Genomic DNA, 26,408 nt, shown 5'->3' with positions numbered 1-26,408 from the left:
TAGTTTTTCCAGGACTTGGTGGCCCAATTTTATAGAGATTTCCCATTTCATGTCATGTCATCTCAGTTATCTGCAGTGAATTAGTCATAGACCTATCTAGCCATTTGGAGGAAAACATTAGGAAAGTGTTCATTTCTGTTGCAGAATGGATTTGCACTCATAAAAGTAATATGATGTTTTCTGATTAATGTGATGGGTTCTGCTTTGCTTTGGGAATTAAAGGTTTAAAAGATTTGCCTTTTTCTGTAAATAACTATTATAATGTATCTTACATTTTCAGTGTAACTGAAAGTCATGAAACAGCCCAAACAGAACGGAGTATGGACTAAGAGGCAACATAAAATGCATCTGGATTATAATTAAGAATTTATTTTTAACACCTCTGTTAATGTTTATAGAAACAATTGAGGTGTACTTCAAATATATTCAGATAATAATTTTCTCACTTATTTTGAGTCTTCCTTCTGTATGTTTTATGTTTTATTATATGCCCTAAGCACATATCTAATACTAAGATATGAGATCCATGCCCCACTCAGTGAAAGCAATCCAATATAGGATAAAACTAGAGGATCCACTTAAGGATTATCCAGCATTTCTCATGTAGACCGGTTCTATTTTTATGCTGTTATGTTGTGCTATGAAATTAAAACTATTATATGCTGTGGCTTGTTGGGTTTCATTCTATGTTTTTAATTCTTGTAAGTAATCTGTGATACAGCAATAGCACTATAGCTTAGGTTTATATACAACTTCATAGTACTTTACAGCACTCTCTAAGTGGTTTACAGAATCAGCATATTGCCCTCGACCATCTGGGTCCTCGTTTTACCATCCTTGGAAGGATGGAAGGCTGAGTCAACTTTGAGCTAGTAGAATTGAAGGAATCAAACTCCTGGCAGTCAGCAGAGTTAGCCTGCAATACTGCATTCTAACCCCTGCACCACCACGGCTCCATAGTTTTTTATGTTGTAGGAAAATATATAGGCACATACATTAACAGAACCTCTAAAACATTTTCTTCTTTAGGCATGAATACCGACCAGAGAAACTTCCTTCACATTCCTTTGAAATTGATCATGAAGATGTTGACAAGGATGAAGTAAGCATATGACTGTCCACTTTCTCTTTATTATTCATAAATGCTTCTACATCTAGTAGATCCCCAGTAGTGTCATGTAATGTGGCTTCTTTGTTACAGCTGCTGCCCTTGGAAAATCAAACCATCCAAAACTTGTTGGCTTACCACAAAGATCAGTTTTTCCCCAACACTGGGGCCAGGATATTAATGAAACTCAGGGTAGAGCTACTATGTATGATATATGCTTCATGTAGTTTTTAAAATTTATTTTTGCCCTATGTTTTTGTTGTTGTTGACCCATAGTTCCACTGGTAGATGGATAGCTATATAAATTTGTTGAATAAATAAATACATTTTCAGTTGTTTTTTTTTAAAGGAAACACATTTTCTAAAGAAAATTATATATCTAACAGTTCTGAGAGGTGTTACCATTATTAGAAAATGCATAGTTATAAAAATTTCAGCAGCATATTCTGAGTTTTTGTCTTGTGGGAAACAAAAAAAAATCAAAGAGGTATTAATGTCTTTCAATCAGGATACAACATCTCACTCATCTTCGAAAGGCGGTGGAGGAGGAGGAGGAACTGGAGTTTTCAGATCTGGCTGGCTTTATAAGGGGAATTTTAATAGCACAGTAAATAATAGCATTACAGTTCGGGTAAGAAAATTACTACTATTTTCTATTGTAAAAGGAGAGCAATGTTAGTTTCCGATGGCAAAAAAAACAAGAAACCTAATACCAAACTCCTTTTCATTGTTTAATATCTGTCCTCTGACATAATTCTCATCATCATTTTTTTCTTTGTATTTTTACTTGTTTTCTTAGCTCCAAAATGTAATCAATGAAAATATGTGTCAGCAGTAAGCATTTGCCTGGACATAAGCTGTACTGAATTCAATGGATGGTTCAAAATAAGCATATGTACTGTTTCAGTGTAAATGACAGTAAAGAGACCAGTTCCATTGTCTATCAAAGATTATTGTTCTTCATGATTATTAATGGTGTTTTATTTTCTATTTTCTATGAATTAAGCATCTTGTCAGAAATAATGTGTGTTATAGCCAATTCTGTTTCTTATTTTCACACAGTCGTTCAAAAAGCGCTATTTTCAACTGACACAATTATCAGACCATTCGTACATAATGAACTTTTATAAAGATGAGAAGATCTCAAAAGAGCCCAAAGGCTGCATCTTTTTGGATTCCTGTACAGGGGTGGTGCAGGTAAGTCAGCAGTTTTTAAAATATGGATATATTTGCTGTATAAGTGTCTTTATTGCCTCTGCATTTTCTCAGCCATTTTTAATTTTAACAGTTTTTTGCTCTTGAAGACTAGAATCTTTACAAATATCCCTTTTCTCCTAAACACATTGTACAATATGCTATATTCAGAACCTCTCATTGCCCATACAATATACTCCCTATGCTGATTCCAGTCTTTCATTGTAAAAATATAATCTAGAATTTAATTTAATTTTTCCGTATATATAAATGAAAAGACTTGCAATTAAGCCACATACCAAAAACAAGCAGAGCTTTTTTTCTAAGCAAATATTCATAAATCAAAATTCTCCATCATGTTTCAGTCTTTCTGTATTTTTATCTCCTTCCACCTATCCATGCGCGTCATCTAAGAGAATAGCCATATTTCCCAGACTTTGTTCAGAATGTTGAACAATATGTTCCAAGATTCATCTTCTTTTATTATAACCATTTTTAGAGTATAGCAACCTATGGATTTTTGCTCCTTTAAGTGGAATTTTAATATATAAAATGGAATAGATCTTAAAATTGCCAGTTTGGCTTTTGTTATGGCTTCTTAAATGTACCAAATGATGCTTTGTCTTTACATAAACAGTTTAATATAGTTTCTTGGTCTTTAAAAAAAAAACAACCTTTGCATTTTTTTGCTGAATGGTTCAATGTTTGAAGTTAACTTCAAGTTTGATTCTGCCAGAACGGTAATCCTGAAATAGATTTCAAACACAAGATCTGCTTCACTTTTTCTGAATCCCAATAATTGAAAAGCCCTTTTATACAAAGCAAAACAAAAACAAAAACTCTTTTCTCATTATTTTCCAGCTTTTGTTTCTCCTGTTGCTCTCTGTTGGGGAATAAAACTTAATTTCTGTTGAATTATCTTTTCCCTTTTGCTGTGAGTTCTGTTAGCTGATCTAAATAACTTTTTATCACTCCTGCTATCACTCCGGCTTCTTTAAAAGAGCAAGCTCTAGGTAAAATGGCTCAGGCTGATCAAGTGGTTCAGAGACTTTTGAGATAATTTTGATGTGCATACAGAAATCAGTGTGCATAACCATTTCTCATTTCAATTACAAAGAAAAGCTATCCAAATAGCTTTTTAACGCATGCCTAATGAGATTTTCCAGATCATGTTTACATTTTAAAACTGTACCATATTTGCCTTTGCCAAATGGAGAGAAAAGACACAAATATTTCCTGGTCCCATGCAGTGCTTCTGATTCATTACAGTATCTTAGTTATAACTGGTATTCATAGCTTTCAGCCACCTAAAATGTAGTACAGGTTTTATCTAGTTTGCTTATAAAAATGCTTTATTCTAACTGCTAAAAAGGATGGAATTTTGTAAAAGAGTCCAAAGGGCAATATGTTCAAACACTGTTTTTCTTTCTTCTACAAACAATGCACAATTATTTATTTAGTATTTAATTTTTATACTTTATAATTACAATACCCTTAGCAGTACATAGTAAATTAAATACAAATCAAATACACTATACTTGGTGCCATGTAATTTAAAACTTTATAAATTAAAACCAGCAACCAGCATTATAAATTGTACCAAGAAATGTTTTGGAAACTGGTGCCTAGCCTATAATCTCCATAACCCATTACTGATATCTACTGCCAGTCATCAAACAGGCAAAGAGGTTGACGATAGCCACAATCTAGAATCTCTGAGAATATTTCTAGTAAGTTAGTTACATCTTTAGTTTGACAAGATTCTGTCTATTAGGTGTAACTAAATAAAGGCTTACACTCAGATGGGTTTAGATCTGACAATATTAAAGCTATACTCTTGATGGAATCTAGGAACTCTCAGCCATTTGATTCCCATCTTTGTTCATGAAAAACAACTGTCTACAGTACACATGGGCAATCTCAAGATCTCTTCTTTCATCAGAGAGATTTCAGAGGTCCGGATCCAGAATCTGGATGATGTTTTCAGCCACAATGTCATCTCTCTCTTCCAAAGATGTCAGTTCGCTATAATATTTACCAGAAGTCCAGGCAAGCAAGATCTCCATGTCATATATCTGATCTCTTGGGAGTATGCTTACTTGCCTGAAAATCAGTATTGGAACTGTCAGATATTTGTGATGAAGAAACAGCACCTCTGGCAAGCTTTGAATCAATATCAGAATAATGTATACTCTCACCCCAACCACCAAAAGGAAAGTTGCTTGATAGTTGTCAAATATGGCCAAGTTCAATAAAGTCAACAGAAGCTTGTAGCCTCTTTCAGGCCATACCAATTCCAAAGCAAGGCATTGACCATCTTGGATGCTGCCACTATGCCCTCTCTCTCACCCAGTCAGGAAAGGTATAGCTTAGGCCACAGGTGACAGAGAAAATGCTCAAGAACATTTAAAAATTATATAGCTAAAGGGATCCTGAATAAATTAACAAGCCATAGAATTCTCCCATGAAGAGTCAAGACTTTAATGAATCTGAGTGACTTTGTCACTTCCGTAGCTAATAGTCATCAGGCAATCAACAGAATTGCTTGCCAGAGGTTTGGAAAATTCCTAAGTGCCTGACAAAATCCATCTGGATCCATAAGAAATCTGGGATAGACTATTTGAATCTGCCCATTTGCCCTGCATACAGTATGTCCCAAATGTCAGTCATTCCTGTCTTAACCATAAAGATGACGGCATTTTCTCTGCCACTTAAGGCCTAAGCTTTGCCTTTCCAGAGTGGGTGAGAGAGGACATAATGGCAGCATCCAAAATGATCAATCCTTTGCAAAGGGATATGTCTAATGCTAAAAAAAAAAAAAAAAAAAAAGACAGAATCTGTAAGACATACCAGAGATAACCAGCCAGAGACATGCCCGTACTTCCCATGGAGGCCATGAAGTCCTGAGCTTTCCCTAATACAGAATCATGGAAGTTGATATCATTCAACACCAAGAGAAAATGGCGTTGTTTTTAATCCAGAGTTTTTGGAAGTGATATCAAAACTCCATTTTTATAGCATATATCAAAAGTTAGTGTGGTATATCATTTAATTTGGTAGTTTATTATCATTAAGAAAGGTTTGTTTTGTCCTGTTAAGAATTGGACAATATCCATTTTAAAAGCCTTTAGACTAATACCTTGACAAAAATCCATCCTTCCGTTTCTCAATGTTTCTTCTCCAGTGAAAGATGCTTTAGTTTTGCTGTCTTCTTTTCCACAAGCTTTATTATTCTTTCAAATTACCTCTGTTACCATTTTTGTGTTTCCTTTATAATTAAAAGTAGTTGAAATTGACTTTTATGTTTCTTATTAAATCATTAAATCAACATGTTGACCATATTTAATTAATGAGATCAAATTTTAATTACATTTAAATCAAGCTTAGTGTTTTGTCCAGATCTATCTTACCCATATCTTGGGGCATTAACCCCCCCCCCCCAAGTATTATTCAAAGATCATATCCTTGAAATGTGACATGATTCTACTATTAAATACATGAAATAATTTTTCCATATTTCTAAATGAACCTGTGTCCATAACTGATCTGCATATTATCAGAAGAACCAGACTAAAACAAAAACTTACACAGTATAAAAACTGAAGAAGAGCAATCACTCAAATTAGTGTGTGGCTTAAGGAATGGGTAATTCCATCTCTAATATAAACTGGTCCAAGTCTGGGATAGCTGCTGCAACCTATCTGATGTGGTATTTCTCACATTCTTCTTGTATGTTCTAATGTTGAACTTTAAATTAAATGTGGAAAATAGTTCAGTTCTCTTTTTAAAAATGCATTTGAAAAATTGTAAACACTTGTATCTTTCTATAGATAATGCTTGATGTAGGTATGGAGGCAAACTTAAAACATCACCTGCCTATCTACAAGCTTACCTCCAAACTGGAGTCTTTATCAGACTTATCATGCAGAGACTCTAGGATTGCAGCTATGAAGTTAAAACTTTTCTGTAGCAACATCCTCTGAAATTTTTTTTTTTTCATGTTGTTCCATCAGTTTTAGACTGATAAAATTGATTTTTTTTTCTAGGATTAATTTTTAAACTCTTTTGACTCATTTTGAAAAACATTTTGTTTTTATCTTAATTTTTAAAACATTTTCTTAATTTTTTAAACTTAGTTTTATTATATTGATATTTTATCCATAATCAGTTCATAAATATTGAAATAAAAGTAAATAAAACAGTGAAATATTCAGAGCAGAAAGTCCAGTCCATCCTCCCCTTCCATGATTTTGCCTTAGTAGCTTTTCTTCTTTGTTTGTTTGTTTATTTTAACACACTGAAACTGATAACGGAATTTGAAATAGAAGTGGAAATATGAAAGACTGAGAAAAACCAAATTGCACAAATTCAATGTTTTTCTACTGAATAGAACGCTTTACTCCCAAATTTAAAAAAAAATGTGGAATTCTTGCAATTTCTGACAAATTAGGAAGTTTTCAAAGTAGGGACATTTGGGGTTGTATTCAATTGTTGAGCTGCACCTTCATTCTTCAAATGTATGGAAAGGATATACTAGATAAATATGTTATAATCTACCAGTTTTGGAACTGTCTGTGAGAAACACTGGTGGTTTAGTTTTCCTTTCCTTTGCTATACTGCTAGATCAGTTTAGGAAAAGAAATACATAAGATCCAGCTGCTCTCTTCAGCTGGCAGCAGCTGAAAATATTTATCAAGTATCTAAGCAGCTGTCTTACTTAAATAGTTTTACATGGGACTTTCCAACATGTAAAACTGAACACATTTTTTTTAGCAAATATTTGACAGTTCTGTGTAATAGAAAACAGGTGCAAACCATACTATTGAATCTACCGATAATGTTTCACACATGTGTCGTCTCTTAACAAAGCCATTGCCTGGCCATGAAGCAGTAGTTGGGAATTGGGGAGTCCTCAAATCAAGGACTTTTCAGAGACAGTGCCAGTCTTTCAAGAACACTGCAATTGTCTGAGTACCTTGATAGAGAAACAACAACTCTTTCTGGGATTCAGCTTCAGCTTGTTTCACCCAATCCAGACTCCAACAGCCTTCAAGCACAAGAACAAAACATCAAAGGAATCTCCTGCAGGTGTTTCTCATTAAGATTCTATTCAACAGACACATATGCACGCACACATACACACATGTGTGTGCGTGTGCATGTGTGAAAATATAGGCATCTGAACCAAAATATAGAAATAAGGAAGGTTGCTGTTAAAGGACCCATATGCACACTTGCACAATAAATGTACTGGCTTAATTTTAAAATTGTCTTTTAAAAGTGTTTATATGTTGCTTTTCCAATGTGCAAAGAAAAGCTCAAGTACTACAATAATTTTGATGTAGAACTCGGAAAGGTTAAACGGATATGAAGAGGTGCACACCATCTGGCATCTCTGCCCTCTTTTAACATTTAATAATCACTTGTTTGTCATCAGGCATAATGACATATTTCTGAGTATTGCCCCAAATCTCCCCAGAAAGCTTCTAAAATTATAGCTCTGTCTTCAAGCTGAACACCTGACAGGGCTCCTATTGACAGAATACAGAATAACAGAGTTTGGAGAATAGGTTGAGCCCCCTCTTCTCTGTGACAACCTCACAAAGATTGAAAGACTGCTATGATGTCACCCATAATCCTTTTCTTATTAGACTAGACGTTCCTAATTTCTCCAACCATTCAACGTACAGTTTAGCCTCCAGCCCCCTAATTATCTTTGTTGCTCTTTGCATTCTTTCTAGAGTCTCAACATCTTTTTTCTTTTATTGTGACCCAAAACGGTATTCCAAGTGTGGTCTTATACTAGTGCAGTATAAAATAATACTAACACTTCACGGGATCTTGATACTATCCCTCTGTTGATGCAGTCTAGGATTGTATTGGCCTTTCTGGTGGCTGCAGCACATTGCTGGCTCATAAGAATGCTAGCTTGAATTCTAGAGCCAACAATGGTATCTAAGTGTAATTGTATCTTTTTCTCCTTCTCCTCATTCAAGCATGGGCAATCCAGTAATTGTAGATCAAACAATGTCCCTGAACATCTTATTCATTGACTTTTTCCATGAAACATACAGAAAAAAATTGTTTCCAGTGGGAACATGAAATAAGAAAGTGTGCTATGCCCTTAAATCAATTTTGAATATAAAAAGATACAATAATTAAATATCTATGAAAAAATATCTGACTTACTTTTATGATGACAGAATGTCATTAATTTTCTCACTCTGTGTTGCTTCCGGCATTGAAAATAGTAAATTATACCAAGCTGCCAAAAAATTCCTTACCCTGTATTAAAGGATAACAGATTAACAGTTCTTATCTTACTAAGTAATTATCTTTTACTAGATGGAGACATAGATTTCCTGCCTTTTGCTTAATTGCTTTGGGGATATTTCTAGTTACATTGCATTTAATGCAGCAAAAATAAGGATGTCTGGCTTTTATGTGTGTCTGTGTGTATGTGAATCTCAAGTAATATTTGAATTCGTGATTTTTTTTTAATATTCAAGAAAGTAACATAGACAAAGATTTTTTCTTCTGAATAACATGAGATGAAGGAAAATAATCTGAGCACAGATTTTAAAGGAGTTCTTTCTTTGGAGATTTTGCTTGGAAAAAAATTGCATATGATAACAAGGGCTGTAAACTTGGTTATAAGGGATCCAATGAAATCAGCAGACTGATTAATTAAAGCATTGTAATATCAACAGTTTTCTATGTTTCTATCTAAAATAGTTGCAGATTTCCACTCTGTTGCTTTGCTAGCATGTGTTTCGATATTTGTTTTCTATTTTCTTCTGTAACTTAACTAAATGCAGTTATTTCAGCATTCTGAATACAGCTTTGTATGCCTAAAACTAATGAATATGAATTCATTTGTATCTTCAGAATAATAGATAACAGCCAGCCTAAGCAAGACTGGGAACGATTTCAGATATTATAGTTCTTCCCCCTTGCTAACTTCTATTTAGTAATATACTAATCAGAAAAACTTTTTGATTAACTTCTTTAGATAATATGACTCTGAAATCTTAGTGGTAGGATTACTATATTGAACATTCCAAAAAGAAGACATTTGGGAGTGAAATATGCATTTTTATTATATTAAAAATTATGGTATTTAGGCACACACACACACACACATACCACAGTAATACTTTTAAGTTAAATATATATGTGTGTGTATCTGTGTGTATGCATGAACACACAGGCTGTTGTTTATGTGGTAAATACTAAATGGTATCATACTAAAGTTCCCATGACAATAGAAGTCATCTATTTGTGAAATAGGGAGAAAGAGGATTTTGGGTGTTCTCCTATTTCCACTATAACTCCTGCACCCCAAAATCTCCTCCAAAGAACTTCTGTTTCTGGAGCACATCTGAAGTAAACCCAGGGATGCATAGATAAGAGATTGCTGAAATCAAATAATCTTCACATTCCATTTACCAGAATGGAGTCATTAATTTCTCTGAGAGCATTATTGATATATTCTTTCATAGCACAACTAGCCTTCTCGCAAACAAAAAGAATAAAATTAGGAAACAAAAAAAGGTTCCATTTATATGGGATTAAATTTGTATATATTTATATGAATGTGAAGATATTCTGGTGTGCCTAAATGAATCATATTTATGAAGTAGCCTGCATGAATAAGTGATGTTGGTGCTGCACAAAGAAGCCTCTTTTAATTGACCTCAGCCCCACAGAGGCATCTCACCATAATCTCCAGAAATCTAGGGCTACAAACCCCACCTACAAGCACATCGCCATCACCACCACACTGATTATCTCTAACAGCACAACCAGGTCTGCAGGTGATATGAAGTTCATCATCTCAGTCCTTCAAGTATATTTCAAGATGAGGAAGTATGTGCGTGCTTTATCACAGTGTTTTCAACCTTGACAACAACTCTTTTGGAAGTTGACATTCACATATCTTAAAGTTGCCAAGATTAAGAAATATTGCTTTATCCAATAGGAAGCGAGCAGAATCTTGTTTGTTTTTTTAAAATATCAACAAATATGATGAGATAGAGATTTAGAACCCATAGAAAGGACATGTCTAGGAAAAATTAGATGAACAGTAACCAGTGGTGAGATTCAGCAGGTTCGCACCACTTCAGAAGAACCAGTAGCTAATTTTTTGCTGCCCTGGCCCAGAATGGACTTCCGGAAGCAGCATCCACACAGAGAACCAATTGTTCTCATATTTGAATCCCACCACTGACAGTAATCTTATAAATGGTGTGGGTCATGTGGAAAAAAGGGCAAAAGAAAACAACTTTGCATATACAAAGATAAAGTTAGTATATTTAAACATCCTTTACATGCCTTAATCAAAATATTTGCAACCTTATTAGTACAAATGAGTAAAAGTTCCAATTATGTTTGTACAAGACTTTGGAAAACACACTGTTGAATTCACGTCCCTGTGTTAAAGGGTCTTTTTTCATTGGAAGTCTTCCTGTTCGTAAAATGCATAAGAGTTAAAGAAAATATTCACTGCTAATTTCAGTGAGGATTATCCTAAAGAACATATTAGCATTTCCTAAATAAAACAAGTCATGGAAATATTTAATCATTTAACACAGAATTTGCCACATTTCATTGCTGTAACTTTCTTTCTTTCTTTCTTTCTTTCTTTCTTTCTTTCTTTCTTTCTTTCTTTCTTTCTTTCTTCTCTTGAACCAATAGAATAATAGGCTTCGGAAACATGCCTTTGAGCTGAAAATGAATGACTTGACATACTTTGTGCTGGCAGCTGAAAATGAGCAAGATATGGATGAATGGATTTCTACTCTCAACAAAATCCTTCAGATAAATCCAGAAGGGTCCATTCAAGAGAGGAAAAGTGCTGACATCAGTGATCTGAGATTTGGTAAGTAGAATTTTTTTTTAATCATTCAGAATACATTTAAAAATTTAAACTTCATGAAGCATTATGTATTTAAATCTCCTGGCATTTTGAATCCCATTCCAAATCAATGTACAGTGTTAAATATTTTTTATTTTTAAGCTGCAAAGATTCCCATAGTGCCAGCTATTCTTGAATTCATTTTATTTTAACCATCTTTTATTATACATATTATGTCAGAAAAACATAAAGCATTCATACTCTAAAGATTTAAGGTACTATATGCAATAAGTTTGTCCTGTGATTCAAAATGTCTCTGTAAGACACAATGGAAGAAATTCATGTCTTTCATAAGAACCATACTTTACAAAAAGTTACTTCTCTTGCTCGATCCTTTTGACTGCCACTAAAGAAATTTATTTTTCAAAAAGTTCATATGAATAACAGTCCTATGTTCATTGACATTTATAAAATAAGTTTACTAAAATGCTTTGTATTATGACTGGGTTTTTTTTAATGTACATCTCTACCTGCTTGACGATTGTCCTTTTTTCTGCAAAGTCATGCTATAATTGCAGAACAGAAGATATATGATTCAAATAAGCATACACATCAGTCCCCATATATCACAGTGTTTCTCATAAAAACCTTTGGAAGCAAATAATCTTTCCTCTATTGTATGTATTTAAGATTCCGAAGACATTTGCCTGAATTATGACCATCCTGAAGAGGAAAATGATTCTTCAGAGAATAATTTGCATCCAGATATTACTAAAGTAAGAGATTATTCTTGTTAACAAGGTGAAAAAACCTTTATATATTATAAATATTGTTATGCCACTAAATAAATTTCAAGCTATAGCATTTAAAAGGATACTACTACTGTATGTCACACAAAAAAACAGTTATCTTTTGTTGTGATGATACTGTATATCATAGTGCTTTATTTTTACTAGCCATCACATTTTAGGGTAAAAATATTAGAATTAAAAATGACATCAGATCATTGGAACTAAGACAATGATTACAAAGCCAGTTTGGTATAGTAGTTAAGACATCAGACAGATCTTGGGCCAATCACTTTCTCTCAGCCCAGAAAGCAAGCTGTGGCAAACCACTTCTGAAAAAGTTCCCAAGCAGTTTCCAAGAAATCAGCACTGGTTCAAAGGCATGTGTGGTATACAGGAGAATGGAATAGCTATTTTGAACTTTTTAGTTTTCATCAACCAGACATACCCTTCTGAGATTCAAACCTGGGCTGTCTGCATGTTAAGCAGCTGTGTTAACCTCTAGGCCACAGGCTCTTTCTCACTTTGTCAGCTGTGTCAGGGAGGGAAGAGACAGGGGGAGGAATTACCTTGAGTGCTTTTTTTTTTGATGCACCCTGTCGACCCAAATATGGGAGAAAGAAATCTTTTGCCTTGTATCAGCTCAAACTAGAGCCATCCACAGGCAGCAGTCGCAACTGCAAATGATGTCACAGTTGCGACTGCTGCCTGTGGATGGCTCTAGTTTGAGCTGATACAAGGCAAAAGATTTCTTTCTCCCATATTTGGGTCGATAGGGTGCATCAAAAAAAAAAGCACTCAAGATATTTATTTATTTATTTATTTATAAATGTGTATGTGTGTGTGCACGCGCGCGCATGTGCGTGCACATTTGTGTATGTACAATAATATGTAATTATCTGTCTATCTATATATTTAACTTATCTATCATCTATCTATCCGTCATCCATTTATCTATCACAGTGATTGTTTGTATATCAAAGAATTCTTATCTTTGCAGTACCTCACAGAAACAGAAAGAAGTGTTCAAGAATCTCGAAACGTAGACCGGCTAAACCTTTTCTCTTTAGACCCTGACATTGCTGTAAGTAAAGTGTTTCTTTTAACTGCAAGATAAGGTTGAATAAAAGCAAGCAGCATAGTGAGTTAATTACCAGCCATGTAATTTTAATTGTTTTTGTTGCATATATTTCTACTTTAAGTCATTCTGTACAGCTAACTTCCAAGGATAGAAATTTACTCTTGACTGATCATACATCTGTATCCCAAAACAGTCTATTTTCTTCTACCTTTGTAAGATTCTTTGTATATTGATTTCAAAGAGCTAATTATCTCAATGTCCAATTCTAGTGCTCGAACACTCAAAGAAAGGAATTCACAGAAATGGATCGATTGCTCAAACCTTTTGAGGAGAAAGAGACAAAGCAAATCATGATAACATGCAAATCGCTTAGTCTGAATCTTCAAGCTTGTGTTTCTGATAATGAAAATGATCCAGTTACCAACGTAAGTTTGAAGCAGGTTGCAGAAGTCTGTGCCTCTCCAGTTAAGCACAGCGTGCTCTAAATATCAGTTGTTGGGAGCTACACTTAGTGAATTTTCTAGAACCATTATGACAATCATAGTGGTCTGATCTAGTGGGGATTTTATGTTCCTATGTGTTTTGCTGGTAATTTTAAGTAAAGTGAGCATACAAGGAGTCTAAAAGCAAAGATCTATGTTGTCATTATGCTAAGGACCTTGACATGAACAAGAAAAGGACAAGCTATTCCATTATATGATACACTGTAATATCTAATAACATTCATCTCAGTGAATATAGGATAACAGCCTCTTTTTCCAGAGAATGATTTCTGGACTTTATATTAAAATGACAAAAACCCTGATATCTGTTGGAGAAAAGGATTGTTTGTTATAAAATATTGCAAATAAAAAATGGGGAAAATCAGAGTACTGCTAAATATATCACTTGTTAATATTCTATTTAAAAGAAAAATGCAATGGATGGAACTACTTACATTCTGAACAATTTAGCTTCCATTGCTTTCGGCCAATTTATTGATTTTATTCATTGGCAGATACCAGCAGCTATGCTTTAAAGACTAGTCAATACATTTTTGCTAGGAAATAAATAAATAAATAAATAAAGATGGAAAATAATTCTACAATGAAAATGGAAAAAGTACATAAATGAATGGAATTCAGGCCAGGATGGTGTGTTGAGAAAATTCAGAAAGAGATAATAGGTTTTTCTTAGCTGCAAAGCATACGATGAAACAAGCAATATTAATGCATTACAAAATCAAAGATAAATATACCATGATTCAGTTTAGTAAATTAAGATACAAACAAATATTTCCTCTGTGCATTTTGTCCCCTATGCATTTGTATGAGTTAAATAAGGAAAAATATTTAAATCTCAGTTTCCAAATTAGAATCCTGGCCTACCAAATTAATAGCAAATCAGTAAATTAAATGAACTCAAAATGGTGGCTAACTTGTAGTTTTCTTCAAAATTCACATCTGTTTCTACAGTTTGAACTAAGTGCCATGTTCTTAGATTGATAACCATATTTTCCCAATTTGAATCCTTCTTTGTTTCTTTATGAAGGAGCAAAGCGGCTATATGTTATCTGAATATCTTACCCTAACATTTGAACATCTTAAGGTAGCATACAGTTATACGCAGTACTCTAATGAATTCACAGCTTAGGAAACTCATTAAACTCAGTAGACATATTTGAGATATATTCCAGTTTTTATTTTATTTTTGGTTACTTTTTATATATATTATTTAATGTTGTTATCTTATTAACTGTGATTTTTAATATGTTATTAGCCACTCAGGATCATATTTGTGACATGGATGGCCACACAAACAAACAAGCAAATAAATAAATATTTTGTTTACAGATTGAGCCCTTTTTTGTGAGTGTGGCTCTTTTTGACTTAAGGGACAACCGAAAGCTCTCTGCTGATTTCCATGTGGACCTGAATCATACTATTGTTAGATATATGATGTCATCCTCATCAGAAAATGGAACTGTTGAAACAACTGGCAACAAAGATGAAGAACCTCAGGTTAAAGGATTTCCAGAAGAATGGCTGAAGTATCCCAAACAGGTAAAAATCTGTTTCGTTCATAGGTATCTGTTTTGTGAACATCAACTGAAAGTTAATAGTAAATCAAATTGTATGTTAAGGTTACTTGAATTTGAATGATTGCAAAGCAGTAGCTGGGTAGCTACAAGTACTGTTGCCCTTCTATGAGTAATTTCTGATTGTTTTTGAACTGTAAATCCCATTATTCCTATCTGGATTGCTAGTAATCCTAGAGGACACCAGAATATTTTTTTCCAAAATGTCTAAATGCTCACTATCCCACATAAGATCAACGTTTCCAAATAAAGACATGAGAGAAAATATGGAATTATTGTTATCTGCAATCAGAATAAAAACTCCTTACAGTCTGCAATTAAAGTGATTAGAAAGATTACATTTGTCATCAGGTTTTTCAAGTGGGCCTCTTCTACCTCTTTAGTGTATAATCATCCATTATCTGATTCTTGCTGCTTATGTAAAGCTTTTCAGAGTAAAAGTCTGTTGCTTCATAAAGAAGGACGTTAGAAATTTCTATACCATCAACTGCCCTTTTAATATTCTATGCATCATTCAGCCATAGGTTTCAAACTCCTTGATATTGTCAACTTCTTAATAAAATATATCCAGTCAACAGAATGACTGATAAAATCCTCATTGCTTATCAAAACTCTTTCAGGATACTGCAGGCAGTAGCACATTTTGAAGCAAATGATTAGTAGCCACTTCTCTCATAGCCTCCTATAACTCCCTTTTATGTCATGTTTACTCCTCTAAAAATAGAATAAAATCTCCATCAGTGGAAGCAAATTGCTCTAGAGTTGGAAATTTTGTTAGAAAAAGGCAGAAGTTTGGGGATTAAGGCAAATTAGAGTTGAGGACATTTTTATGTTGTAGAAAAATTCTTTAAGTAGAATAACCTGTTTGTTGTATCTAGATTACTACTTACTGATTTTTTTTTCTACCCTCAGGGAATTTTCTCCATTAGTAACCCCCATTCTGAAATTGTTTTTGTGGCAAAAATTGAAAAGGTCCTCATGGGAAATATTGCTACCAGTGCAGAACCTTATATAAGAAACCCAGACTCTAACAAGGTAATGTAATTGGGAACATAAATGGCTTTCAAATCCTAAGGGTCAAATTAACTATTGACAAGAGAAGCCATCTCTGGAAAGAGCAGATTGTTTCCTGTTTGTTTATGCAATCTGCTTGCGCTTCTTCTCATTTTCACTTGAAAGAGTCAATTCTTTCTTTTTTATTTTTTATTTTTATAAAAAGTTTTTTATTTATAATACAGTTAAAAACAAGGATGGATATAATGTGACATTCCAAAATAAATATTCCTAACAGTTTGTTCCTCTTGATACATATAATTAATACATAATTCTTGATCTCTATATAATACACTCTATATAGCATATACTATACTCTATATAGTATATTCTTCTATACAATACAGTTATATATACAGTTATATATAATTCTATCTTAACGCTAATTTAAAATCCGAGCAGTTCTTGATTCACACCAGTGATAAAATTTGTCCCAGATCTCGAAATAGACTGATTCTGTCTTATCCTTCATTTCCATGGTGAGCCTATCCATTTCAGCACACAATAAAATTTTATATATAATCTCTTCTTCTGCTGGGATTCCTTTATTCCTCCAGTTTTGAGCATACAACAATCTAGCAGCCGTGAGAATGTGTAACATCAAATAGAACACTCCTTTGTTGTATTTGCATGTTTATGCCTAGTAAAAAGAGTTCTGGTTTTAATTCTACCACTAAGTTTAATATTTCTTCCAGCCATTTTTTAATCTTATTCCAAAAGTCACAGGCTCATGGGCACTCCCACCACGTATGATACTATGTCCCTTTTGCCAATTTACATTTCCAACATTTGGAGGAAACATTTGGACCCATTTTGGCTAATCTTACGGGTGGGAGATGCTACCTGTAGAACATTTTGTAAAGATTTTCTTTGTAAGATGTGGCCAGAGTAAGCTTCCTGTTTCTTATGCATAATTCCTGACAAATGTGCAGATCAAAATCCCTGCTCCACGTTAACATGGTCTCTTTTACCTGTTCCTCATACATTGCCTGATCTAACAAATAGTGATATAGTTTTTTAATCATTTCCTGAACCTTTTGCTGTGCCCACTGTTCAGCTGCAGACTATGCCATCTCTTATCTAACCACTCCCTAGGTAGCACCTTTGGGCCCAGTCTCCCAAGGTCATTCCCACATACCATTGCAGGTAAATATCTGACCCGCAGATAGAGAACTTGTGATAGGTGATTTTACCTATTCAGCTGCAATATTTGAGACTAGAAATCTCTCCTTTTTTTTTCTATGAATAAGCAAAACTTCTTAATGAAGTCAGTATAATAGAACCAATTGCCCTGGAGATTAGTTGTTTTCTCCATCAGGGGTATCTTCAAGAACCTTATGTCCTTTTCAGTGCTATACTATTTCTATATGTACAACTGTATTTAAATCACAGCTAATTGGGATTTAACCAATCTATTACTTCTTCCTCTGCTTATGTTGCATCATTTTATATTTTAAATTTGCTTCCTAATTTTTAGCATTGGTTGCACATGTGCTACTTCTGCTTTCATCTCAGCAATTTAAGCATTGAGCTTTTGTGCTTTCTGTTCATCACAAATAACTTTCATAAAACTTGAAAAGACTGGTCCGTGTGAGACATCCAAGTTCATCATGAAAGATGTCTGCTATTGATCAAAGATTTTTCAGTGCTAAGTATCAGGAATATCATCAGGCTGGAATTATCTGGCAACCTGCTGTGCTGCTCTAGTTCTGGTTTTTCTGCATCATTTTAAGTTGCTAGGTAGCCTAGGAGATCTTTTGTAATAATGATACTATAGTGCTTCATCACAAAGTCACCAATGGTCAAAAGTTAAATTATTCTGAATGGAGTCTGAAATGATCTTTCTTAAACTCTGTCTTTGATTTTATCTAGTGGGCCCTGAAAGTATTAAAATCCAACAAACAGTTTTGCAACAAGTTGGGAAAATATCGGATGCCCTTTGCTTGGTCTGTACGGTAAGTAATTACCAAGAATTATTAGCAATTTTGCACCTAGTTAGAAATTATAAAATACATTGGTTTATACAAGGCACAATATTCCCTATTTTGATATTCATACTTAAATTGATATAGTTTCTAACAGAAAATGAAATAGTAGTATTTGCTGTTCACTAAGGGAAATCATATTTGATTTCATTCTATATTTTTGGTATTTATCATAGGGAAAAAGATATACTTTGAAACCAGTAAAATAATAGTTTTCACACATTGGCAACAACACTATGGAGTGTCCATTCATCAACATTATACAAGCTTGTGAGAAATTGTAACAGCTAGGACAGGACCTAACGAACCTTATCTGGCTCAGCAATTAAGCAAAGTCAGGTTATTTTTTGGGTAGGATATTACTAGGAAACACTAGGGATGCAGGTCTCTCACTAGTCTAGATGTACGTTTACTATTTAACATGACTTGAGTGGCCTATTCCTATCAAAGTAGAGAAATAAAAGCTGGAGCTCTTTTGGTCCCAAAGCAAACTTCTTAGATGTTTGTTACTGACAACTAGAAATAGTACTTAGACTTATATACTGCTTCATAGTGCTTTACAGCCCTCTCTAAGTGGTTTACAGAGTCAGCATATTACCCCCAATAGTCTGGGTCCTTGTTTTATGGACCTCGGAAGGATAGAAGGCTGAGTCAACCTTGAGCCAGTGGGACTTGAACTGCCAAACTGCTGGGTAGTAGTAATAGCAGTGGCAGCAACTCTTCTCTTATCTCTTACCTCCTTCCTTCTGTGTCTGCTTTGGGCTAGGTCAGGACTAAAAAAAATCTACAACATAAAGATATATTTTATAACTAAATACGTTTCTGTGGCTTTATTTCATGTGATCAGGACTATCGAAGGCATGAAATGAGGAGCAAGGTGAAGTTGGTGGGGCTTCATGCCTGCAGGTGGCTGCTTCATCTCTATATTAATAATACTACTTTCAATAGTTCAATTGCTTAACATCCAATAACATTTTTGTGACAAGCTAATATGTTTTCCAACCCCTGGTGCCCATGAAGCACCTGAAGACAAATCACAGGATAACTTCTACCTTTTGGACTGAATGAATATTAATACCTTGTTGATATTTCTGCAATACATTTTTGTTTATTTGTTTGCTTGCTTGTTTGTTTATTAAATTGATATGGTGCCCATTTCACTTTGCAAAGTGACTCGGGGCAGCTTACAATTAAAATAAAATATATAAATTAAGCCTAGATTAAAAATATCAAAGTGGAGTTTTCCTTTACAAAATCTTACCATCTAAAAACATTTTTTTCCATTAGACACACACAACATACTACAGAAAAAGTGGCCTAACTGATGAAAAGCAGAAAGCTTGGATTGCGAATTTGGCTTCCAATGTTTAATTTTTGACATCAAACACTGTTCTTGTTTTAAATGTTTTCTTTTAAACAAGCAAACCAAATGAAATAACCTATATATTGGACAGTTTTAGAACAATCTTTATATAGCCTCTCAAGATCCCTGATTTTCCAGACTTGGAACTGAAAGTCTTTTATATTACAATGGACATTTATATATCCTGAATTTGGGGCTGATGCCATGTGTATTTTCCTGAGAGGCAATAATTACAACATGCCTTAGCATTACACTGTGACAAGTCAGTCTTCCATTCTCATATTCCTACCACAGCTGCCAAAGTTTGCAAATACAATTTGGACATGGAAAGTTGATTTTCCCACAAAATATTTTCCACATATCCTTTCCATTCTATTATTCTCATTCAAAAAGATTTAGAATCCTGTCTGCAAAAGATCTTAACATTTTGCAGAATTAGAGTATTCTTTATGGCAGATACGTATCCTCCAGTTCAACTGTGGTTTTGGTTTGCAGTAATAGAGAACCTTGCTCTATATTTTAAAAGGAAAAGCTTAAAAATAAAAGATGAAGAATGAAATCAAAATTCAGGAATTAATGGGGCTGGAAATTCACCTTCATGGAAACTAATTTTTTAAATCTACATTTTTAAAATATAAATACTTATTTTGGATGTTATCCAAAAGTTAGGCCATAACTATCCCTTTTTTTTAGCACGATTTGAGTACAGTTAGTTTTTGATTTACAATCATTCATTTAATGACTGTCTGAAGTTACAAGAGCACTGAAAAAAGTGACTTATGGCTGATTTTAACACTCACAACCATTGTAGCATCCCCATGGTCAGATGATCAAGATGAGGGCACTTGACAACTAGCATCCATTTATGACAGTTGTACTGCTCTGGAGTCATATGGTCACCATTTGCATCCTTCTCAGCTGACTTCTGATAAGCAAAGTCAATGGGGGAAGCCAGAGTCACTTAAAACCTATGTTTCATTCAACAACTGCAGTGATTCACTTAACCACTGTGGCAAAAAAGGTCATAAAATGGAATACAACTCAGTTAATAACTGTCATGTTTAGCAACAGATATTTTGAGAGCTCCATTGTGTTTTTAAAGTGCTGTTGTAACTTCATATGGTCACTAAATGAACAGTTGTAAACCAAGGACTATCTGTAGTCAGTGTGGCTAACAAAATTTTAAAAATAAAATAGAATCTAAAAAGTTAATACATCCACTGAAACTACCAGTAAAGTTAATGCTGGTACTAGAATGGCTGAGTTGATAGTGGGATAGACTTTGCTCTGGAGATCAGCTTGACAGTTTCCACTACTACTACCAGCCTTCCAGATATACCTCAGCTGGCAACCTCACCACAACCACAATCTGTATCAGAGAGAGAAGGCTCTCATTGTCTATGCTGCTCATAATTGAAACAGCCAAAAGGCAACAAGTTTAATAATTTCTATATTGTAATCTATGTTTTACTAGATGGCTGAGATCTTCCTTCTCCTCTAGGATGTACTAGTCTCACTGTTCTGTAAATCTGCTTGTAAATCTATATAAACAAGGTTACTAGATTTAAACAAAAATTAAAGACATAGGACATCTTTTGGCTGGAACAGTTATCCATTTGTTCCAAAACTAGCAAGCTTTCTGAAGAAATATAATCTTCTGCTTTCTTTCTTGGATTCCGTTTTTTATGGAAATTCCAAAATTTAAAGGCTATATTGACTTCTTAGTCTGTGCTTATCAGCCTCCAGTCCTAGCATTTTCTCAATACCTTCTTCAAGTCCTGCTGTTTTCATAAAGATAAGTTTGAGGAATAAGATAAGGAATGTTTTCTTCTGCCAGTTGTTAAGGGGACTATATTTTCAACAGTGCCAAATTTAATTAACAATTAAAAATGTAGGAAAGTGTCATTGCAGTCAGTAGGAAGGTTTAGGCCCAAAACATTTTCTCAGTCAGTGCTTCCCACAGGTCCAGAGAAGGTCCTTTTCCAATTGCAGGTAGACTTCGAAAAGGGTGGGGGATGGGAGAGGTGGGGGACAAATTAAGAAGCCTCTCCTAAAGGCTTCAACAGCTGCAGAGGTTGAAGCAGATAAGAGATTGAGAAACAAACCACAAGTTATTTAGAGCTTCAAAACTCAACACTAATTTCTTATACAATTCCCAAATTGTCAATGACAACTGCACAGAAGTTTTGTGACAGGCAGTTATATGTATGTATGTAATTTATGAATTTATCATGAGTTAACGGTCTGAAGGCTACATTTTTATTGTCGGAAGACATGGCTTTATCATTGTGCCTGAGAATTCACTGGTAATATGGATCTTGTTAGCTAGTTGCATTGTTAATCATTGTATGGATTGTACTCTCCTGTGTATTCACTTCTTAATTATTGTGATTGGTTTTTATTGCTTTTCATTATAGTGGTTTTCTTGTGACTATTAATGTTTTCTGTTTTTAAAGATATGAGCCACCCAAAGTGGACGTATGTGAGATAGGAGACTATATAAATTGAACAAATAAACTAATACGTTCCAAATTTCAAGACTAACCAACCTATTTTAGAATGTGTTGGAATAAAGTGGATTAAATCAAGAACTGAAAATCATGCCCAACATAACTGGCTCAGGAACTGTCACTGCTGACGCACTGACCATAATTGTGCTCACCACAGATTCTGCCTATGACACCAAGAACCAAATATCACTCCACGTCTGCTGATCTGCTCTTTCCCACTCAGTTTCCAGAATAGATCATTTATCAAGCAGTCTCAGTATCCTGATAAAAAGACAAACTGATAAGGGAAAAAAACAGAGTTTGTACAATGTACATAAAGAAAAAGTGAAATATTAGATCATTCTCATGATTCCCAATACTTTTAATCAGAAAAAGATACAGATTTCCAAATGCAGTAAGTGGCATTTTTTCTAAGAATAAATACAACTCAATCTTATTGAATCCCACTGGGTTCAGTGAGACTGGTTCCCAGGTAACTATACATACAAGTAACCTTAGTACTATTCTCATCTATTAGGGCCATGGCTCTTGATTTAATAATGTTATGTTTTAATATGTGACAATTGTTGAATACTGTGGAAACAATATCACCATCACTATTAAGTTCAAATTGTTCATGAATTGGAAATAATTAAACAAAACCCAATAATAATACAAGTCTATGGAAATTTACTTGGATGTCATTTTCATGGTGTTTCACATTGGTGTTATTGTGTTTAATAGGATATTACTGCCTCATTTAATTTCTGGAACATGAATAATTAAGAAACTATGAAATTAGTAAAAACCCTTGACTAGTTTTTACTAGTTTGATATACCTTAAAGCTTTGGGAATGATTACATGAGAATTAATCAGCAAGTGATTAATTTATCATCTTCTGTATTGTTTTTTCTTCCTGACAGGCCTGTCTTTAAGGATAATCAGGGAAATATTGACAGAGATTCCCGGTTTTCACCTTTGTTCAGACAAGAAAGTAACAAAATTTCAACAGATGATTTAATTAAACTTATAAGTGAATACAGAAGGTAAGATGTCCTTGGCTTAAGTTTCTAAGATTACAACATAGTACTAACTAATATTCATCAATAGCTTTTTTTGCTCAAAAGTGCCAATGGCAAAATCACTTATTGCAATGGAACAGTTTTCACATTAGTTACTTCTCTGCCAAAGTGAGTTTCCAAAAAACTTATCCAAGAAAACTGGAGAAGTGTTTCATACAGTAAAAAATATAATGGCTGCCTGAGGAAAAGAAAAAAGAGAACTGAGATGCAGAATAATTTACTGGAAAATTGTTAGATTTTGTTAACCAGAGTGCTCCCACACAAGGATTTGGAGCTTCTTTGATGGCAGTTTGGGACTTCTTCATCCAACAAGTTGGAGAGCTGAGCTCTTATTTCCTGCTCAACAGTTGTATAGTTGAAACCACAGCAAAGTGAAATATTTTAGTCCCAATTCTTTATTGAAGGGAAACACTGCCCCAAACTCTCCTCCCAGCACATAATTCTTCCTCTCATGAAATGGATGATGGGATTTTTGTTGCTGCCTAACCTGCAGCAGCTTAGGAATGGGCAGCTATTTTTCACTCCTCATTGTCTGCATTTCAAGATGGCAAAAGTGAAAACAACCACAGATTATGTTCAAATTGTTTCTATGAGTTTGGTTAGTGAAAAGAGCAACAGTGTGGAAATGTCCTATTTGCAGCTTCTGTTTTCCTGCTATACAACAGCTGTAAATAATAATAATAATAATATTGGAAGGGACCTTGGAGGTCATCTAGTCCAATCCCCTGTTCAGGAAAGAAAATCCTATACCATTTCAGACAAATGGCTGTCCAATCTCTTCTTAAAAACTTCCAGTGTTGGAGCATTCACAACTTTGGAAGGCAGTTTGTTCTACTAATTAATTGTTCTAACTGTAAGAAATTTCTCCTTAGTTCTAGGTTGCTTCTCTCTTTGATTAGTTTCCATCCGTTGCTTCTTGCCCTGCCTTCGGGTCCTTTTGTTTAAGATTCATCCTCCTTGAACAATACATCCTTTCCGTATACTTGCTTAGTGACTTATAAAAGCTCAAATAAGCAAGACTTGTTAATCTTCATTTGTTTGTTTAAATTCTAGACAGTTCTATATAGTTCCATGGGACAATTCTAAACGCTACTGGGCAGCAGAATTTCTCTGACTCCAAAAAAGATAATCAGTGTAACTCGAGCATACTGTTGGTTGCTTGCATGGTTTGTTTGGTATATAAATCATTAATAAACAATGGCTTATTTGGCCAGCATTTAATATGTTTTTCCCTTTTTTAATTGGTCTTATTGTCATAACTATGGATTGGTTAGAGGCTTAGAGAATGGGAGAGATGAATTAAATGTGAGACAAAAGTACTAACCAACAATTAAAGCCTTTAAGTCAATAACAAACCATGTTTCATTTATTGACCCCATTTGCACTTTTGGCACAATGTGTGAATGAATCTATGAAGAAAACATATTTGTCTTATAAGTCTCTGCTCAAGTCTTATTCATAATTTTACCTTGAAGACTTTCAGTACTGTTTTGAGATATAGGCAGAATATCTATTCCTCTCTTCAGCCATTCATTTTTCAATAACTTAAGTGCATGAACCTTGTGTTTAGCAGGCACCAATCTAATCCCAACTCTTTTTGTGAGTACACCCAGTAGAGAGCTTCTAACCAGCATGGCTGCATAAACAACTCTCTGATAAATTGAAAGACAAAAAGGACAAGTATAAAAAGTGGATAGAGGGGCACTTAACTAAGGCAGAATAGCAACAAATAGTGCAAGCCTGTAAAGATGGAGTGAGGAAAGCTAAGGCTCAAAATGAACTAAGGCTTGCAACAAAAGTCAAAAATAACAAAAAAAGTTTCTTTCAACATGTAAAAACAAGAAAAAAGTTAAGGAAATGATTGGTCCACTAGTAGAAGAAAGTGGCAAGAAGGTGACAAGCAACAGGGAGAAAGCAGAACTACTCAATTAGTTTTTTGCATCTGTATTTACACAAAGGGACAAAAAAACAGTCCAACTTATCAAAAACAGTACCATAATTAGATTAGAAACACAAGTTAAGATAGGCAAGAAAAGGGTAAGTGAGCATCTGTCCACTCTAGATGAGTTCAAATCACCAGGACCAGATGGTCACTACACCCCAAGGTTCTGAAGGAAGTGGCAGATATGATCTCAGAACCCTGAACTATATCTTTCAAAGATCCTGGAACACTAGGGAACTACCAGAGGACTGGAAAAAAGCTGATGTAGTTCCTGTTATGTCCTGAGCCTTGCAAGCGGGCTCGGGGCGTTGCAGGAGGTCCCGGGCAGGTGCAAGCTGCCCGGGACCAGACAGGCTGTCGCCAGTGCTTGTGCACATGCGCAAGTGCTGGCGTGTGAAAAGTAACACATTGACCCGGGAAAGTCCTATAAAAGGAGGCTGCGAGGTGTGGGCTTTTGCCGCCATATTCCAATGTAAGCTGAACTGAAGAATAAAAGGTTTCCTGAGAACTACAACTGCTTCTCGTGTCTTACCATTTCGCGATGGACTCAACACTGGCGACGAGGGTGGGATTGCCTTACATCGAAGAAGAGAAGGTGTAAGCTTACCCGAGTGAGTCCGGAGCGGCAGGAACGGCGTTCACTCGGCAGCTACCCGCCAATCCAGCATGCATTCGGGAGTAGGCTGGCTGATAGACCCTTCCTGATATGAAATGGCGAAGATTGGAAGGCTTTCGAAATTCGACATCTCACACCCAGAGAGGTGGGAGTCCTACGTAGCTAGGGTGGAAAACTACCTCAAGGTGAACCAGGTGAGGGAAGAGAGCTTGAAGGCTGCCACCCTGTTGTGCGTTTGCGGTCAAGACGCATTCGAAATCGCCGAGAACCTCGCAGCACCTGTTCCTTTAGAGTCTGTCAGCTACGCAGATCTAAAGAAGTTACTGAAGGAGCACTTCCAACCCAAGATGTCCGTCATCGCGTGGCGCCACACCTTCGAGCAGAGGGATCAACGACCCGGAGAATCGGCCAAGGAGTACATCGCCGCACTGAGGAAAGCTGCCAAACATTGCGAGTTCAAGGACCTCAAAGAACGACTGAGGGACCGATTTGTGTGCGGGCTAAGGCATCGAGAGTTGCAACAGAGACTTTTCGCCAAGGAGGACTTGTCTTTCCAAGATGCCTTGAGAGAGGTTACCGCAGAAGAAGCAGCGGGCGATGCCATCAAAAACATGCGGCCGATCAGAAACAGTCCAGATGCTGCATCCGTGCACCAGGAAGAAGTCCAAAGAAACTCCGAGGAGGATCCAGACATGGAAGTGGACCGTCTCCACCCCACAAAGGAAGGAAAACCAGGAGGAAGCTCTTCAGCTCTCCCCAAGTGCATCGGTTG

The 26,408-nt window shown here is 35.1% G+C and overlaps 1 protein-coding gene across 15 annotated transcripts in view; it reads left to right on the top strand.

The window, feature by feature from the left end:
* Nucleotides 1–26,408, top strand: part of DOCK10 (dedicator of cytokinesis 10) — a 192,298-nt gene that overhangs the window by 96,610 nt on the left and 69,280 nt on the right. For all 15 annotated transcript variants that reach the window (XM_039364894.1, XM_039364900.1, XM_039364888.1 and 12 more), the window contains exons 5-15: nucleotides 1,030–1,102; nucleotides 1,617–1,739; nucleotides 2,171–2,305; nucleotides 11,000–11,183; nucleotides 11,850–11,935; nucleotides 12,948–13,031; nucleotides 13,298–13,453; nucleotides 14,861–15,070; nucleotides 16,018–16,140; nucleotides 18,031–18,113; nucleotides 22,920–23,042. In XM_039364894.1, coding sequence (XP_039220828.1) covers nucleotides 1,030–1,102; nucleotides 1,617–1,739; nucleotides 2,171–2,305; nucleotides 11,000–11,183; nucleotides 11,850–11,935; nucleotides 12,948–13,031; nucleotides 13,298–13,453; nucleotides 14,861–15,070; nucleotides 16,018–16,140; nucleotides 18,031–18,113; nucleotides 22,920–23,042 — 1,380 coding nt within the window. The remainder of the gene's footprint in view (nucleotides 1–1,029; nucleotides 1,103–1,616; nucleotides 1,740–2,170; nucleotides 2,306–10,999; nucleotides 11,184–11,849; nucleotides 11,936–12,947; nucleotides 13,032–13,297; nucleotides 13,454–14,860; nucleotides 15,071–16,017; nucleotides 16,141–18,030; nucleotides 18,114–22,919; nucleotides 23,043–26,408) is intronic.

The sequence above is a fragment of the Crotalus tigris genome, unplaced genomic scaffold, assembly GCF_016545835.1.
Source record: "Crotalus tigris isolate CLP2741 ecotype Arizona unplaced genomic scaffold, ASM1654583v1 scf7180000019924.707973, whole genome shotgun sequence".
Classification (NCBI taxonomy): Eukaryota; Metazoa; Chordata; class Lepidosauria; order Squamata; family Viperidae; genus Crotalus; species Crotalus tigris.
Note: the sequence above shows the minus strand (reverse complement) of the source record. Positions and strands in the feature narration are given on the sequence as shown.